Raw genomic sequence first — 17,608 nt, 5'->3', positions numbered from 1 at the left:
TCCGTGAAGGCTTTTTTGTGTATTTCCTTTTGTGGCCCCACCTGCACAACCACTGCAGTCACTGGGGGTTTCAGGTCCTGAACACCAAAGTCATGGTCAGTAGATGATTTCTTCTCTCAGTACGGTAGGGTGAACTGACTTCCAGATGCTGTCAATGTAGGAAACCACTGTACTCATCACTGAGTGTTTGCTGAACACAGTAGAAAATTATGGTTTGTTTTATTACGTTTCAGAAATAAAGCAATAGGTACTTACTTGCTTATTCTGGAGCTCTTGAGGTATCACAGTTCACTTAGGGTCTCTTTTCAGCAGGGCCAGGAGTTGTTTGCTCCTCAGTAAAAGCTAAAATTCTTAGCGAAGTTATCACCAGGCACTCAGAAACAAATCAGCTTGTGAGTTTAGCAGTTCTGCTCTTCCTCCATTTAATGTTTTTTAGAAACTTTTTGTATTTTTATTCTTGCTCAGCTTGTAACTTTTCTTCATGACTTAATGAGAGAAGCCTTGCTGCATGAGTGAGGCAGTACAGGTCTGCCTTTAGACCGTGCTGTAATAACTTGTCATTTAGGCAGAGGATTCCTTTGCAAAGGAACACAAGCTCCTTCTCATTTGGAAGCTAGAAATATTTCTTCTGTAACGTTCAACTCTGTGACATCCTGGCCAGGGGAGACCTGCTGAGGGACTGAATGCCAGTGCCCCATGTGACAGGCTTAGAACAGCTCTACCAGATGGCAGAAGGACTCTGCCCCGGGCTGGGCTTTGTCTTCTTGAAACAGGAGCTCTGATATTATCTGGCAGCACAGCAGCATTCCAGTAGCTAAAGGGTGGGGTGGTATTTAACAAGCTGGCAATTGAAAAACAAGCTCTGCTTAATACTAGAACAAAAGAAGTATTCAAATTTTTTCCCTGTTGAGGTATTTCACAGGGGAAATCTGATAGGGGGAGGGTTTTTTTCCTGTGAATGAATTCCCTTTGGAAAAGTTTTTGAAAAAAAATCTGTAAAAGTGAAGCCTTTAATGTCTCTGTTCACAGAATCACAGAGTGGTTGAGGTAGGAAGGGAGCTCTTGAGGTCATCTAGTCCAACCCCCTGCTCAAAGCAGAGTCATCTAAAGCAGCTTGCCCAGGACCACGTTCACTCAGGTTTTGAATATGTCCGTAGATGGAGACTCTGCAGCCTCTCTGGGTGGCCTCTGTAGGTGTCTGGCCACCCTTACAATAAAAAAAAAATTTTTTTCTTATGTTAGGTGGGATTTCCTGTATTCAATTTGTGCCCATTGCCTCTTGTCCTGTCAGTGGGCACTGCTGAGAAGAGCCTGGCTCCCTCTTCTTCATTCCCTCCCATGAGGTATTTATACACACTGATCAGATCACCCCTGAGCCTCCAGGCTGAATGGTCCCAGCTCTCTTAGCCTTTCCCTGTTTGAGGGGTGCTCCAGTCCCTTCATCACACTCATTGCCCTTCACTGGACTACCTCCAGTAAATTCATATCTTTCTTGTACTGGGGAGCCCAGCACTGGGGACTGTACGCCAGGTGTGGCCTACTCACCAGTGCTGAGTAGAAGGGAAGGGTCACCCCCCTCAACCTGCTGGCAATGCTTCTCCTCGTGCAGCCCAGGTTACCGTTAATTGCCTTTGCTGCAAGGGTACCTTGCTGGGTTGTGTTCAGCTTGGTGACTGCCAGGACCCCCAGGTCCTTTTCTGCAAAGCTACTTTCCAGTTGGCTGGCCCCCAGCATGTACTGGTGCCTGCTCCCCAGGTGCAGGATTTTTGTACTTCCCTTTGTTGAACTTCGTGAATTTCCTGTCAGCCCTTTTCTCCAGCCTATCGAGGTCCTTCTGAACGGCAGCACAACCCTCTGGTCTGCGTGCCACTCCTCCCAGGTTTGTATCATCTGCAAACTTGCTGAGGGTGTGCTCTCTGCCCTATTGTCCAGGTCGATGGTGACCCTCCCTAATCAGGGATCAGCTAGAACAAAGGCTACAGGTACCCCAGCATCAAGGCAGCTGACAAGGGTTGTTTAGGAGCTGCCAGAGCTACCCTTCTCACAGCGTCAGCCTTACTGCCCAGCAGGAGTACCCTCAGGTTCCCAGGAGTCCCCTGGTAATCCCGGACAAAGTATCCAGATGCTCAAGAGCTCAAAGAAGCAAAGCCCAGGAACTGCTGCACGAAGTGCCATGTCTGTTGGCTGCCTCTCTTAGCTACTCTGTCATATAATATGTATATAGCATATATCATAGCACATATATAGCTACACAATTCTTGATATTGTAAAGGCTGCAGAAAAAACCAAAACAAAATGAATTGTGTTTTTACTCACTGAGTAAATATTGTGGGTCAAACTGATTGTGTAAGTTACCTAGTTGGTTTGGTTTAAGGGCAGCTCTGCATGAATGTTTACAGATAAACCAGTCTGAGGTGGATGTCATCATCTTGTTCTGGAACTGAAGGATTGGAAATGGCTCAGTTGTGCTCCTACAGCTCTACAATTAGTACGGTTTACCTTAGGCTAGGATTTAAAGAGATGTGGGGAGTAGATCCAAAGCCCATTCCTACCAAGAGAAAGTTTTGCTCTAACAACTGACTCCCACTCCCCAAGCGCTTGTCACTTGTACTGGTGCTCGTGGGATGCCTCCTGGAGCTGACACAGCTGGGTGACAGGGAAGAACAGCTAACCCCGTGTAAAAGGGGATTTTTCTGATAGGTTAGTGGACTGGATCAGCTCATGGAAGAGTCTGAGCTTCATGCTGCAGGAAAGGAGGAAGGGACCCATAAGACTGGGAGGGACCAAGGCAAGGCAGGGGAGGTGACAAGAGATATATTTACTGGAGAAAAAAAAGACAAGAAGAAAAGAGAAAGGGAAGGGGCCCCAACCCAGACAGCTCAGATGTTCTTAGTCTGTGCCTGGATCCTCACAGTTGTCTAAAAGCTAACACTTTTTAATCAAGAAAAGAGGACTGGGTGACTCGTGGAGCCACTAAATTGAGTCTCCTACTATTACAGGCAACCAGGCCTTATAAGCCCTTTAACAAACTGATCAAGGGCCAGCCATAAGAAACAGGTACTCAGCTGTCCCCAAACAATAAGCTGTCCCCATCCCCCTGACAATTTCTAAATTAATTTTGTAACTACTGTAACAAAACAGAGTGTAAGAGTCAATTGGTTTTTGTTGTTAACTTTCTTAGGATCTTCCTGTGGGTTGACTCAGAATCTACCTTCCAAAAGGATTTACCTTCTTGAAAGACTGTTTAATTTGATAACCTGAGGAGGTTGGGGAGATTGGTTTTGCTTATTTTTTAGCTTAAGTCGCTAACTTCAGATGTTTTCACAGGGCGCACATTTCCAACACATCCGTACTTCTCAGCGCAGCTGGGAGCTGGGCAGCTGTCACTCTACAATATTTTGAAGGCCTATTCACTTCTGGACCAGGAAGTAGGGTATTGCCAGGGCCTTAGTTTTGTAGCAGGAGTTCTACTACTTCATATGAGTGAAGAAGATGCTTTTAAAATGCTAAAATTTCTCATGTTTGACATGGGCCTGAGAAAACAATATCGTCCTGACATGACAATTTTACAGGTATGATTTCAATTTTTTCAATAAAAGAGTGCTAATGTTAAATCATAATAATGCCATATAGATAGCATTGTCAAAATCTGGACTTGAACTTAAATTCAGTTCTCAAAAATTGGGAAGGATAATCTGGGAAAAGAATACATCATCTCAAATGCATTCTTTTCAAATAAAAAGACTGCTGGGAAAACTATGAAAACCATAAATAGGAAGAATTCTGTTATGTGTTGTATGAGGTTCAAATGGCCCTGCAAATGAGCCTGTCATAGGTGATCCATCCTGGGTCTTTTATGTGGCTTCTGAGTATTTCTTTTCTTCACACAATTCCATCCAAACATCAATTGACAAATATCTTTCACTGTTTCTGATAAGAGTGTGAAGCTTGGACTTTGCTACCATGAGTGTTAAAACATGTTTATCTTTAGTCTCTTTTTTTTCTTATTCCATGCAGATCCAGATGTATCAACTGTCTCGACTTCTTCATGACTACCATCGAGATCTCTATAACCACCTAGAGGCACATGAGATTGGCCCCAGCCTTTATGCTGCTCCCTGGTTTCTCACCATGTTTGCTTCCCAGTTTCCCCTTGGATTTGTAGCCAGAGTGTTTGGTAATTCTTCCTAAGATCTCTGTCTGTTCTTTTTGAAGTCTTATATTTGGAATCCTGTTATTAAGAACAGCATTATTATTACCAACCTGTTTCAGACCCCCAGGAGAAATATTTTCTTTACTATTGATGAACAGAACAACAACAGAGCTCATCTTACGGAGGAAGTAGTATTTACAGTAAAATGGAAAGAGAAAGGGGGAAGCATATGACAGTCCAAAACTGTCCTGTCTTTTCATCCTCATTATTACCCTTCTCCCACCCTATAACCACTAGTAGAGAGGATGTAAAATGTGATGCCCTGAAGGCATGGTGTTATGACAATGGCACTTTAACACCAACAATTAATTCGTTTCAAGTTGAAAAGAGATGTAACAAAGGCATCATCTGAGAAATATATCCATTTACTCCATTATCATCGTCTCCACCAGTGTCAGTGGAAAATTATTGTGAGAGTTAATGTTTTTAAAACACACACAGAGATGGCCCTTGCAGTTTAATAATGGATTTACTCTGTAGAAATGTAGGGCTTTTAAATTAGTGTTTCTTATCCTTACAGTTTTAGCCTGACTGATAATCTCACTTTCCAAAAATGTTTGGAAGCATATGGGGTTTCGACTCTGAAGTTACATCTGTTACCTACTTTTAGAATCTACAGAAGTAAAGTTATCTTTTTAAATTAAATTCCAATTAAGAATTTACCTTAATGCATCTTATGGATGTATATTTCATGATGAGCAGGGTGGATTGGAGCTTTTCCCTCCCCAACTCCTCTTCTAATGAGAAACTATTTTCATTTTCTTTGGTCATTTCCACTTAAAAGATGCAATGAAGCAGTTATTTATTAGGGTATTAATATTGACACTTTCCTGACTTCTAAAAAATTATAGTTTCATCTATTCCTGTCTTATTTCTGTTTAAGGACATGCCAAAAGTAGTGCTAGAAGAAATCACTGTGAAAAGGATGGTGTATAGATAAGTGGAACATGTCCTGTGATTAGCATCTTAACTCCAGGGAAAACAACTTTTTTTTTTTCCCCCTGGAACAGTTCAAAGTGTAGACTAACACACATCGACAAGTATCTAGCTGACAGTAATAATCTGCAGGAATTAAATGAAGCGCTGTATGCGAGTGTCTTATACTGAGTTTATAATCAGTTCATCTTTCAATTATTCTTAATCATTTGTAGTACCGTACATGATAAGAAGAGTCTTTGAATTGGACAATTGACTGCAGTGAGGGTATAGAAGTGCCTGTGTATCCAGTATATTTGGATTTCTGCCTTAGTACACAGATTAGTATTTTATCTGTCATTGGAGGATTGTAAGGCTTTAGAAAGCAAAGATTTTACATTAGAATAGAAGGCATAGATACATGATCTTCACAGGACTGATTTTAGGTCAAGAACAGAAAAGGATGTGTGACTGAAACTGTCACCTCTTAAAAATCTCTGTTTTTTACAGAGGAAGTCCAGCATGACCAACACTTGCAGTCTTTAATATTTCAAAGTATTTGGTAATTTCTGTAAAACAGTGTTTATTGGAACTGTAAGTTGAGAATATTGGACTTTTTTTTACATTAGAAAGTAAAATCTCATCTTCACCCATGCTAAAGACTCTGAAACACAACTATAAACCTAAGAAAGGCTAGAGCTGTTGCTTTGCTAGCAGCTGTCATTAGCAGCAAGGCAAGTTAGGATCGGATCAGTTCTGACCCATGCGTTCACACACTTTTGCAGAACAGACGTGCTTCTTCATTGCTCACTTATTAGGACCCTTGGGATGAAAGAATGTTTCCCTTTGATGCTGATGTAACTCATCTATAGGTTACTAAGACTGTAAGATTGCACTGCCGTTTCCTAACGTGGTGTCTCTGAAGCCTTCATATTTTAAGCCCCGCTGCTATTTAATAATGTAATTGTTACAGACCACGCCCTTTAGATTTCCATAGAACATACTTTTTGCAAGCATCTTACAAGCAATATGTAAAAGAAGTGGTCTAGTAAGAGGTTAACCTAAAGACTGTTTTGTGAGTCAAATAGCAAAACTTCTTTTAACTTTTTAATTATCTGTCCAAACTTTCAACACTTCTCCCAAGCAGGATCTAATGAAAGTGCAGCATTAACAAAGATGTGTTCTCTAATACCCCTGTTTACTTACTAATGGAGGAGACTTGGTAGAATAGTGTTTATTTTGTTTCAAGATTGTAGATAAAACTTTATGGTTTTAATCCTGTAGGCTGCCAGTCATGCTGACATTATTTGGGTACCTTCACTGTACTGTCGTTGGCTGGCAGCCCACTTAACGGGAAGCGTGGGGAGTGGATAACAAACAGGTCTTTGTTAAGTACTTGCTACTTTAAATGAGAGGGGGATTTCAGCCGTATATTACCAGCTCAGCTCATACAGACGTTCATTAACAATTTATAGGTCACCTTGAGTTAATCTAGGTGTCTTTATGGGGCAGGTGCTGAATCATAAATATGCATTATTTTCAGCCCTGTTTTTTTTCACTTCGTGTTTCCTAGCTGTTCTTCAGCATTCCCTGTCCTAATATAGAGCTTTCCTTACGAAGCATTTTCCCATAGTTTTCAGTTTCAATAGAGATTTGAGGCAGATGCCTGTTGTTACCACTTTTCAATCATTCCTGCCTTTGGACTTCACATTAAATCAGAGTTGAAAAATTTTACACCACTTTTAGGACAAATGGCAGGAAAGTGCTGGATTTATGGTTAGTTATTACTTGTGCTTTTTTCTTTCTCAGAGAGAGAGAGAAGTGAAATGAGTTATGGCTTCAACATTACAGGCAAAAGAGCGCAAGGGGGAATTTCATTCTGATACAAATTTGGAAAGAGAGGTTGCTTTTACTAAGAAAGGCAGTTAGTGTTTTCATATGTTCTTTACTACATCAGAGATACCTGTGGTTTTGCTAGTAGTTGTTTCCCTTGCTGTGTGGTGGGGTTTTTTTCTCTCTCTCTTTATTCTTCTTTCTGTTGTTTTTGTTTGTTTTTTTTTATCATTAAGACATACTGGTTATTTAGTGTCATTGTGCTGTTTCATAAGTGATTGTAATTTCATTCACAGCTTTGAATACAAAGAAGGGAAAGAACAAGACAGAAGCCCTTTAAAAATAAAAATATATTTAGCAAATATGGAATAAAACCACAGTATCTTATCTTCCTTTTCCACCTCCATCAGTATCATTTCATCTGTTAGATGCTTTTGCCTGTAGCAAGTCCCTCAATAAAACCAGGAGCAGATTCTGGGTAGCAGGAAAGTCAAATGCAGGGCAATGCTGTTTATACTGTGGGCAGATGGGTTTGTGAAGATGGGTTTTGTCTGATGCTTTCATTGCAGTCTTCTATTTCTTCCCTCTATAAAGACATAGGCAATTTGTAAAGGAAAAGAAAAGAAAGGAAGTTGCATTGAAAGGTCACCATATACTGTGGTTGCAGTGTGCTTGAATGCAGGGCCAGGTGCTGTCAATGCAGGGCCACCTGCAATATTAACACTTAAGCTGTATTACTTAGATTACAGGGTACTTATTGATGTAGTTATTAGAATATTAACATAAGTGGTTGAGACACATACTAAAAATAAGCACATGCACATGAAACTTGAGGCTGCTGGAAAGTGAACGCTTAGCCTCATGTGTTCAATGCTATATTAACTGAGGTTTTGTAGCTTTCTCCACCAGATGAGAACAGAACTTTAGGCCTTCAGTTTTGTCTTCAGGTGTAGTTTTTGCTGTTGTATTAGGATTTTTAAATGGCATTGGGATTAGAATTCTATTCAAATTCAGATTCCCGTGAACATCTCAAAAGAAGAAAGCCCACAAAACTATTACATGCACAAAAAGGGGCAGCACTGACAAACCTGACTAGCTGTTTTATTGTGTTCTTAGCTTAAATTTGAAATGGGTGGTTTTGGATGAAAACTCACTAAACAAATTAATAATTGATTGTGTTAGTCAAGTATGCTATTCACAGCGATAATCTTGATCCTACAAAACTCCTAAAGCTGTAGCCACAGTAACAAAAGCACTTGTCTGGCACAGTATATCTAGCCTCCAGATCACTCCTATGAGAAGTTGTTATCCTTGGACATTTTACTGTTTTAGTATTCTTGTCAAAAGATGCGCTTGCTTGATGTACTCTCTTTTTAATTTGTTTTCACAGATATGCTCTTTCTTCAAGGATCAGAGGCTATATTTAAAGTGTCTTTAAGCCTTTTGGGAAGCCACAAGCCCTTGATTCTGCAGCATGAGAACCTAGAAACTATTGTTGATTTTATTAAAAGCACTCTCCCCAACCTGGGTTTGGTACAGATGGAAAAGACCATTAGTCAGGTATGAAATAATCTGAACATATGAGTAGTATGCAAAGGAATGCTCTTTTTAACAAGTTCTTGATAGGAAAACCACAACCGTGTATTGTATTACTTCAAGCTGAGAGTTCTGTTATTGTAGTTCTGAAGATGTTGAAAACTTTTGGAAGCATACAACTTGTATAGCACCTCTGTAATCATACATGTTGGTTATGGTCACTTTATGAGGCCTTTAATGAAAATGAATTAACTTTTTTTTTTTTTTTGAAGTGTGCAACACTGTGTTACTGGCAGCAACATTACAGCCCATACCCAGTATATTCCACAAAAAAACGCAGCAAGGTGGACTAAAAGCCTTCTGAGTTTTCCTGTCTCCAAAGAATCTTTCTCTCCAAGTCTCATTTCAGAAGCAAAAACTGACTTACAAGAGCCTCACACATGTTGACCTTATTTAATGAAATTAGAAGTCTTCCTATGTTGGCTTTGTCTATACTGGCTTTTATGGTGCTGGTTCAGTGCATTACAACAGTGCCTTTGTATTTCTGCCAGGAGTAGGTGGGGCAGTGCAGTCTCTTGCAGTGAGCAGTGACTCTAGACAGCAAAAACTGGGAATCCTTCATACACTTTTTTTTAAATGGCAGACAGGGAAAATGGTGCAGTATTGCTAAGCTAGCTGAAGGTTCCAGATGATAACTATGGAATTTGAAAAAAATCACAAATTACTGCAGTTAAGGCTTGCCTGTTTAGAAGCTCTAACTGTTGCACTTGACATCTAATTTGCAGCAGGCAAAGAGAAGATGCATATTAGCCTGTTTTCCTGAAGGCCTTTTGTGGTCCAAAGCATGGAGGGTGTACTGTGCAGAACTGCAAATGCCTGCCGCTCACCAAGGGCTGCACAAGATCTGCAAAGCCTGTGGCTTGATAAAGCAAGCAGGCAGCAGCGCAGTACACTGCAGAATGCTTGCAAGGGGCTCCCTTCTGATCCCTGGCAGCAAAGCTTCCAGGGGACATGTGCTCGAATTAGGATCAGAAAAATGGCTTCTAGTGCTTATTGTCCAAGGAAGGAGGGGAGAACTAGAAAGCCTGTGTGAGGGGAAGGAAAGCAAGTGATTTCTAGGGGGCAAAGGGGATCGTATGTTATCTGCCAGGCTGGAAGCCTGAAATGCACAGCTCTGGAGAGGCTTGCAGTGTTTAGGCAACCAGCAGAAAAACATTGGCTTTGAACAGAAGGAGGGAGAGATAATCTGTTTAGGCAGCTCTAAATTTAAAGTGGGCAGGTAGAAGTGAGTGAGAAGGGAGAGCAGTTCCACTGCTTTGATCAGGGCTGCCTTTGAAGAGAGCAGCTGTTTGACCAGCCCTGCAGTCCATACACAGCTCCTGGGCTAAGCCCCATCCTCCTCACACCTTCTGCAGTGGGGCCTTTGGTCTACACGCCCTAGCGTGCCTTCAGTTAGCTAGTTTTCAAGTCAAACTTTTGATTTGCCTCATGTTTCCCCCCCTTCAGATTTGATACTCTGGGTATGACAGCAGGGATTTCCACCCCTTCTCAAGAGCACAGAGCCTAGAAGTGGCAGAGCTCATGGGAGGAATCTGCCCCGCTGAATTGCACCATTTGTTTTAGTGAAATTTCAGCAGTGTGTGTTCTTCAGAGATGCTCAGATCGACAGAAAATTAAAGTTCTCTTTGTGTAACCAAACTCAAAATTGCATTTCAACCTTCTGTACTTAGATGCTCAGTATGCGTGTTTCTGGTCCTATGCAATTATAAGAGAATTTTTATAGTCTGTGTAACAGGTGTCAGAAACATTTCATAAACTGATGTTTTCTTTAAATATAACCAACAGTTAAAGTTTTGTAGACAGAGCAGATAAATAAAATAGGAAATAATTTTTGTTATTTCAACAGGTATTTAAGATGGGATTTGATATTTGACTCATTTCTAAAAGGAATAAAGTACAAGAGGTTTAAAACCAAAGGATAACCCTTCAACTTCCATTATTGGGCTATTTTCCAGATGCATTTTTAAATCAACTTTTGTTTCTGCTATGTTCTGTGATTGGCACACTTGTCCTTTTAATTTACCACCTTCTTCACTGCTTTCAGAGGAGGTAACTAGCTCAGGGACATTAGAGACGTACTTCCTGAATAATTTGAAGGCAGGTGTTCGCCAAAACCTAGAAAAAGGAAAATACAATAGCAGGTTTTTTTCCTTTGGGTCACTCTGTGCACCCCAATTTATTTATCTGCTTTTAAAATGAAAGGTTTTCTTAATACTCCTGTATAAGACTGAACACTTGTTTTGGTCATTCGTAGTTAAACAGTAATAGAAATCTGCTTTGACATTACATAATGTGTATTAGTGTAAGGATAGATGATTCCATTTTCCTTCAGTCCCTAGGAGTACCATGGAATTATAAATAAACCTAGAAATGTTTGCTGTTTTTTAGTTTTAAAGCTTTCATTCTACTCAGCCTTACACTTGTACATGTAGCACATGGGCTTGGGCCACGCTTTTCTAAAGTGACATCTAATTCTGAGTACATCTAGGAGGGTTTATCCCAAACCAAGATGCGTTAAATTAGAAATCTAAAAAGGGGAATACCCTGCAAAGTCTACACTTCTTGAAAACTTTAGTGTAAGTGATTTTGCTGAAGTCAGGCAGCAAATCAGTAGCAACGTTTTTAAGTAGATCCAAAGCCAATGTATTGCACTCTACTGCCTCAGTCTTGCCAGTTCCAGAGTAGGAAATGTGGATGCCAAAAATTAAGTCCTTTTTTGTATGCGGTGATTAGATATCTAAGTCTAGATCCATAGATTTTAAAGCACTGAATGAGCTGTGGTTTTGATCTGCACAGTACCTAATAATATTTTTATATGCAACAGGTGTTTGAAATGGATATTGCCAAGCAGTTGCAAGCTTATGAAGTTGAATACCATGTGCTTCAGGATGAACTTATAGATTCATCTTTAAATGACAATCAGAGACTGGATAAATTAGAAAAGGCAAACAGTAGCTTGCGCAAACAAAACTTTGATCTTCTGGAAGAACTGCAGGTACAATTTATATTTCATATTTAATTAACATTCTAATTTATCCACCTTTTCAGAAGAGACCATCCTACACCAAGGCACAGGAGATATTGGCGTTTGGTGCGGTGACTTTAAAGTGTAGCCACTTGTGATTTTATTTAGTTTAGCCTTTAAAGTTTAAATGCGTAAGAAATTCTGAGAGGGGGATGGATAGAGCATATGCTTGCAATTAGCGAAAAGTTGATTCATCACGCTGTCTCTTCTCTTGTAATGAAAATCATAGCTGTAGAAGATGACTAAAAATACACAAAGTGCTTTCTCAACTTCATTTTTGTTTTCAGTCACTGCTTTATTACAGCAGGGATACTAGTCTATCACGAATGGGAAAGCTAATGCTAGTGTCACAATTTAGAGGTACATCAGATATATGGGATACATTGTGTACAAAAGACATACTCTTTGTTACAAGATTTTTTTTTAAACTTATGCAGATTGTTTAGACAATATGTGAAATAATAATGTCTAATATATGCCCGATGCCTGTTCAGTCTGCAGCTTTTTCAGAAGCAGTACAGCTGGTCTCTGTAGGGGTATTCTTTGCTTAACTGTTCAAGAAGTCAGCTTTCTAGCTGCTTTATAACAGGACATTTGTTATAGAACTTTTGACCATGCATTTGGTTTGGTGGAGAAGGGGATTTCAAGGATAAGAAGCAGACATTTCAAGTGTCTTGATTATTGTTAAAGACATAAACTTTGTAAGATAATAGGTGAAGGAAGGAGTTCAGGTTTCTTACCCATGGGTCCTGTATGCTGACTAAAGCTAGCCAACTGTGCAGACTTAGATTGCCTCCCCTAAAAAAAATTTGCTAAAGCTGTAAATTCTGATCCTGTGTGATCTGAACCTGTTTCAGATTCTAAGATAAGCCTTAGATAAGTCAGAAGAAGAGGTACTCCTCTGCAAGGTATTTTCATAAAGCTTCAGGCACATGGGGGAAATGTAGCATGGCAGAGAGGGATTTCTGGGATGAGATTCAAGATGTGATGTCCTATGGATACCTGCATCAGGGGATCTTCCACCCCCTCCTGCCTCTAAAGACTTCGCAGCCCTAAAGACTTTGCAGCCCTAAGCAGTTTTTTACAAAGCACATCTCTACCTGAGCGCTGGCAAGTCAGCACTTAACATCATCATGGGGAACTTAACTGTCTCCAGTGTTGGAGCGATCCCTTTGTCTTGCAGGTGGGCCTCATCAGCCTTCATTTCCTATGGTGAAAGGTGACCCATTGCTGCTGGGAGGAAAATGCATCACCAAACAATGTGTGTCATGGTTTGTCAATATTTTGGCCCTAAAGGATGAACTTCTATAACCCACTGTAATTACATGAAGGGCTGTGAACTCATCAGAAAAGCAAATACTTCCCTGAAAGCTAAGACCATCCGGTACTCTTGCGCCCAAATGTTATCCAGTGCTGAAAGTTCCAAACAGGTCTCTGCTTTTGTCAAAGTACCTCAGCTACAGATTTCACGCAATGAGTTTGAATGATCTAATACTTTGTTTTGCCATGAAGCAGAATGCCCACGTGTGCAGCCTTTTGAAGGAGAACTTTTGGAATTTTTCAAGATGTGTTGTCTATTTGCATGTTGCACTAAATCCTCTCCTCCCCCTTTGCCTCCAAATCTGGTGTTTGTTGGACTCAGTGCTGAGATGAAATGAGGATGCAGCAAATAGGCTGGATTGTCTTTGCTTTGCAAAGCACGTGGAATTCAACAAATATGGCTGGCCAAAAATGTCTCCTAACTGACCCATACAGAGGCTTATCTTAACCTGCAGTTCTTTGGTATATAATTTGCAGACTTAGTAACTTTCTAATTTCGTTACTTTGCATTATATTCTGAGTTTAATTCTGAACTAGTCAAAACAATCGAGAGAGGGAAGTTTCTTGTTATAGGCAAACCCATAGTTGTAGTACACACATCTAATAACATTCACACTTGCATTTACCTTTGCAATTTTTCATCATTTGGAAAGTATTTTATATGTATTAATGTATCTTAAAAAATAGTTTAAAGTTGGTTTCAGTTATTAAAGAATTTCTTTTTTTTTTTCTTCCTTTGCCTCCTTCCCCCCCTCCTCCTTTCTTCTTACTTTGAAAGGTGGCTAATGGAAAGATCCAAAACCTTGAAGCCACAGTAGAGCTTTTATTGACCAATGAAGGCAAAATGAAGCAGTCCATTCTGACTCTTGAGCAGGAGAGAGCAACTTTGCTGAAAGCAATGGAAGAGATGCAGAAAAAGATTGGTGACACAGATGGGAAGCCTCTACTTACTAGACAAGAACACATGGATGCTGACTGACATTCACAGTTGTAATGGAGCAGAGAAGCTGAGAGCTGAGAAAGAAACAAAGGGAAGAGCTGGGTCTTTTTGTCGTGATCCATGGGGATTTGACATTGTCACCTTCATTGTACATGCCTTACTGTAGCAAAGCAAGATAAGGGCATGGTGGCTTCCCATATCAGAGAAGCTGGTTTCTCGGGGAGAAGGCTCTTTCTTCTTAGTATGCAGAAATACTACGAACAGTAAGATGCCACATAATAATAGGCAGGAGAAACTTAATAGTGCATGCAGTCATACACAAAACACTGTAAAGATGTCATGGATTCTTCCTTAAGTGCTTCTAAACCTAAGTGCTCTGTGTTCATCACATATTTTGTTTGTGTGTAGATCCACCACCATGTTAAATAGCACGTCCTTTAGAAGGTCCTTTGAAGGGATATGGCAGTGTAAAACCTTTGAATGGATGACTGCCCCATTGCAGCTATGAGGTGGTAACATTTACAGAGAGTTTTGTGATTGGACTCAAGATATTTTTGACAGTGTAATTCCCCTACAGCTTGACTGGGTTCTGTTAAAGATGTTCACGCTTCAGAAAACTGCTTCCTGATACTTGAAGCTGTCAATCCATTGGACTCCAGAGAGCTGGACTTCATCATATGTAACTATGCATAATTGGGGGGTTGCCATCTGTTTTTATAAGTACGTTGTTTTAGTGCATTTTTTGTTTAACAACCATTAATGTAGTGTATTGATAGTTGGCATTATCTGATAAACATACTGTATATAATAACTGCATTATGCTTAACAAAATACACTGACATTGGTTTGGTGAAGACTGTGACTCCTGCAACATCATCCAAGGATTTATATTCAGACTCTTCAAGTTTCATCTTATTTATTTCTGATCTGCTGTGTGATGTAAGACATCCTTTTGCTGGGAAACTAATGCCCACTGTCATTTTTTCCCCTTTATTTGGTACTCTGTGCCCACCCATCCTCTGGGATGTTTTGTGAAATAGTGGAGGCATTCAAGAACTTCGTGTTGTGCCAGATGTGCTTAAACTTTTATAAAGGGTATGGCAGTTTGAATTAGAACACCATTATTTTTACAATGCATCTTTCGAGTAAGATTACACATGAAAAAAAAAAAAAACCACCTCACTTTGCTTAATACAATGAAAGCAGTTTTCAGGCCAGTTAAAACACCACTGCTACAAGTGCAATAATATCCATGGATATCCAGTTGTTTGGGTTTGCTTCAGAATTAGGAATAGCGCTGTAGTTTTGTTTAGTCCCCAAGCACAGAGTTAATAGGTATCGGTGTTTTGTTATGATGGAGATTCACCCAGAAGATGTGATTTTTATTTTATTTTGTTTTTTAAATTGATGGTTTTATTTTTGAAATTTCAAAGCACATAGTTTTTTCTCTGACTGGCAACATAAAGAAAAGGGTTTGTTTTGCTTTTTCCTTTTCTCATGCAAATCCCCCTGACAAGTTGTGGTTGTAGTTTAATAGGAGAGCTGTAACGTTCATCTACTGTGCAGAACAAATACCTCTATGTAGGTCAAAAAGAAAAAGATAATTTCTTCTTCAATTTTTAGAAGCTTTGTTTGACTCTATCATGTCTTAGATATGCATTCTTGCAAATCCACTCTGTATTCACATAGTATTGAAATTACAGATAAATCAGTTATTGTTAATCCATTTACCTCTTAGGCTTGGTTTTTTATTTGGAAATCCGTATTGAAGCTCATGCTTCATGTTTAACATCTTTTTGTAATGGACCTCACACTGTTAGAGCACTCAGTAATGTTGCATTTTTACGGCATAGTGCCGTAATTCATACACTGACTTTTTAACAAGAGCAATAAAAATAATAATAATCTATGCCTATATCTATGATTTTACATTTTTTGACATTTAAAAACAAAAACATAGTTGGCGGGGTGACAGTTCAGAACTGTGTGAGACTTTCCCTGAAAGTACAGTACCATCTACAGTGATTATTCATGAAAACTGTCAGTCCTCAGAGTCTTCTAAACATGCTGAGGATCCAGTTGTGATTTTGGGACCTGCATCTGCATATGTTGACTAAGGTGAAGTATGTTCCACACGACTCCAGGGATGCATTCCTTTTTGTGATGTTTTGCTTCTCTGCCAGTGTAAGTGGAGGACTATTTCTAATCCAAAGAAATGAGAATTTGTGCAATTCCAGAAGTAAGTGCACTTAGATGAGAACTAAAGTCATTGTTCTCAGAATGCACAAATGTGGTAGATAGCAGGCAACTTTTTGCTTTTGTGATTATATAGATGTAACTGTTCCATTGTACCAAGGAGTTGAATTTTCTGTGGGTGCAAATGAATTTTCTATTTGTACATATGCAAATTAATAAGATTTTGTTAAATACGTGCCTGGCAAAGTGAGGGATCATGCCATTCACCGGTCCAGGGTCTGAACACGAATGAAATAGTTGATTTAAGTCTTTCTGCTGCTTACACTGAAGCAGATACGTGGTATGTTGCTTCAGTATGTCTTTTCCCATCCTGTGCTGATTTTTGTCACCGGGCCTCTCCAGTTCAAGGGGCCAAGGTGGAAGAGTGTGGAGGAAAGTAATATCACTTACCCAGTTCCCAACTTTGGAAAAGCTTGGGGATTTTCCCTTCAGAAGTATGAGAGGGAAGCAACAGAGCCTTGAGCTAGTCCCAGGTGCTTGCATCCTTCTCCAGCTACACTCTGTAGTTGAGCATCCTTAAGAATGGGTAAAATTAGATCTCCTGTTGTCTGAGTACGACCAATTGTCATTGCGTACTGTCTTCCAGTAATTTCTGATTTGGAGAATGTTCTAAAAAAAACCCACCTGCAAATCCGTACACTGGCCCTCAGCAGGAGTCCCAAATGAACCACTGCTGGAAAATCCAAGTTGAAATAATCAACATTTTTTCCATCTCACTTCTACAGATAAAAATCCCCAGGAGTGATACTTAGCTTTTGAAGAAAAGAAAAAACAGTGAAAAAGGAAGGAAGGAGTTCACTTGTATGCGCAACCTAGGCTTCCGAAGGTACATGACAAAAGCAGCAAAGTGTGCATTGTGAGTGTGCTAGTGAATGATGTTGATGCAGTAGTCCAGAGAGAGGTCAGCCTGAAATGTGGAAAGAATTAATGTTGGGGTGTGCAACAAGAAAAAGGCAGCTCCTCTAAAACCACAGCAGTGAACAGCACTGCCTAGCTGGAGGACCTGCTGTGGTGCACTGCGGTCACCCGGTTCTGGTTTGTTTTTTTTTTTCCAACTAGTGCAAGTGGTAGTTTGTGGTAGGTACTTGTGACTGCCTGTGCTTCTGGCTGTTTGATGTACTTTTATATTTTGCCCTCTTGTCTATTTCCAGAGATCATTACTTAATAGAGAATCTGAGAATGATGACACAGTGCCTATCATGTGGGAAGGTCTTCCCTTGTTTAGGGTGAGAATTGAGTCACAAAGTTGTTCAATGACTTGCACCAAATATTTCAGGTTCTCACTGGTTGCTGGCACTGAAATCCAGATCTAAGTCGTGGTTCAGACTGTCTTGCTGATTGTCTGAAAGATTGTTCCAGAAGGTCTGTAATGTGCACTCAGTTGTCATGCAATGCTCTGTGAAAACAATGTAAAATGGGAAGTGCTACTGCTAGAACCTTGTCCTTTCCTGACAGCTATACCTCCCTCCCAGCAGTAACTCAGTCCTACTAAAACACATTGTCTCCTTAC

At 40.0% G+C, this 17,608-nt stretch overlaps 1 protein-coding gene across 3 annotated transcripts in view; it reads left to right on the top strand.

The window, feature by feature from the left end:
* The window catches only part of TBC1D1 (TBC1 domain family member 1), a 115,418-nt gene extending 100,222 nt beyond the window's left edge, over nt 1-15,196 (top strand). For all 3 annotated transcript variants that reach the window (XM_035896775.1, XM_009641280.2, XM_035896774.1), the window contains exons 16-20: nt 3,328-3,572; nt 4,018-4,177; nt 8,352-8,521; nt 11,382-11,552; nt 13,681-15,196. In XM_035896775.1, coding sequence (XP_035752668.1) covers nt 3,328-3,572; nt 4,018-4,177; nt 8,352-8,521; nt 11,382-11,552; nt 13,681-13,881 — 947 coding nt within the window. In that variant the 3' untranslated portion in view covers nt 13,882-15,196. The remainder of the gene's footprint in view (nt 1-3,327; nt 3,573-4,017; nt 4,178-8,351; nt 8,522-11,381; nt 11,553-13,680) is intronic.
* The last annotated feature ends 2,412 nt before the right edge of the window (nt 15,197-17,608 follow it).

Source organism: Egretta garzetta, unplaced genomic scaffold, assembly GCF_000687185.1.
Source record: "Egretta garzetta isolate BGI_Z169 unplaced genomic scaffold, ASM68718v1 scaffold256, whole genome shotgun sequence".
Classification (NCBI taxonomy): domain Eukaryota; kingdom Metazoa; phylum Chordata; class Aves; order Pelecaniformes; family Ardeidae; genus Egretta; species Egretta garzetta.
The sequence above is the reverse complement of the archived record's forward strand: the minus strand, read 5'-3'. Positions and strand labels throughout refer to the sequence as shown.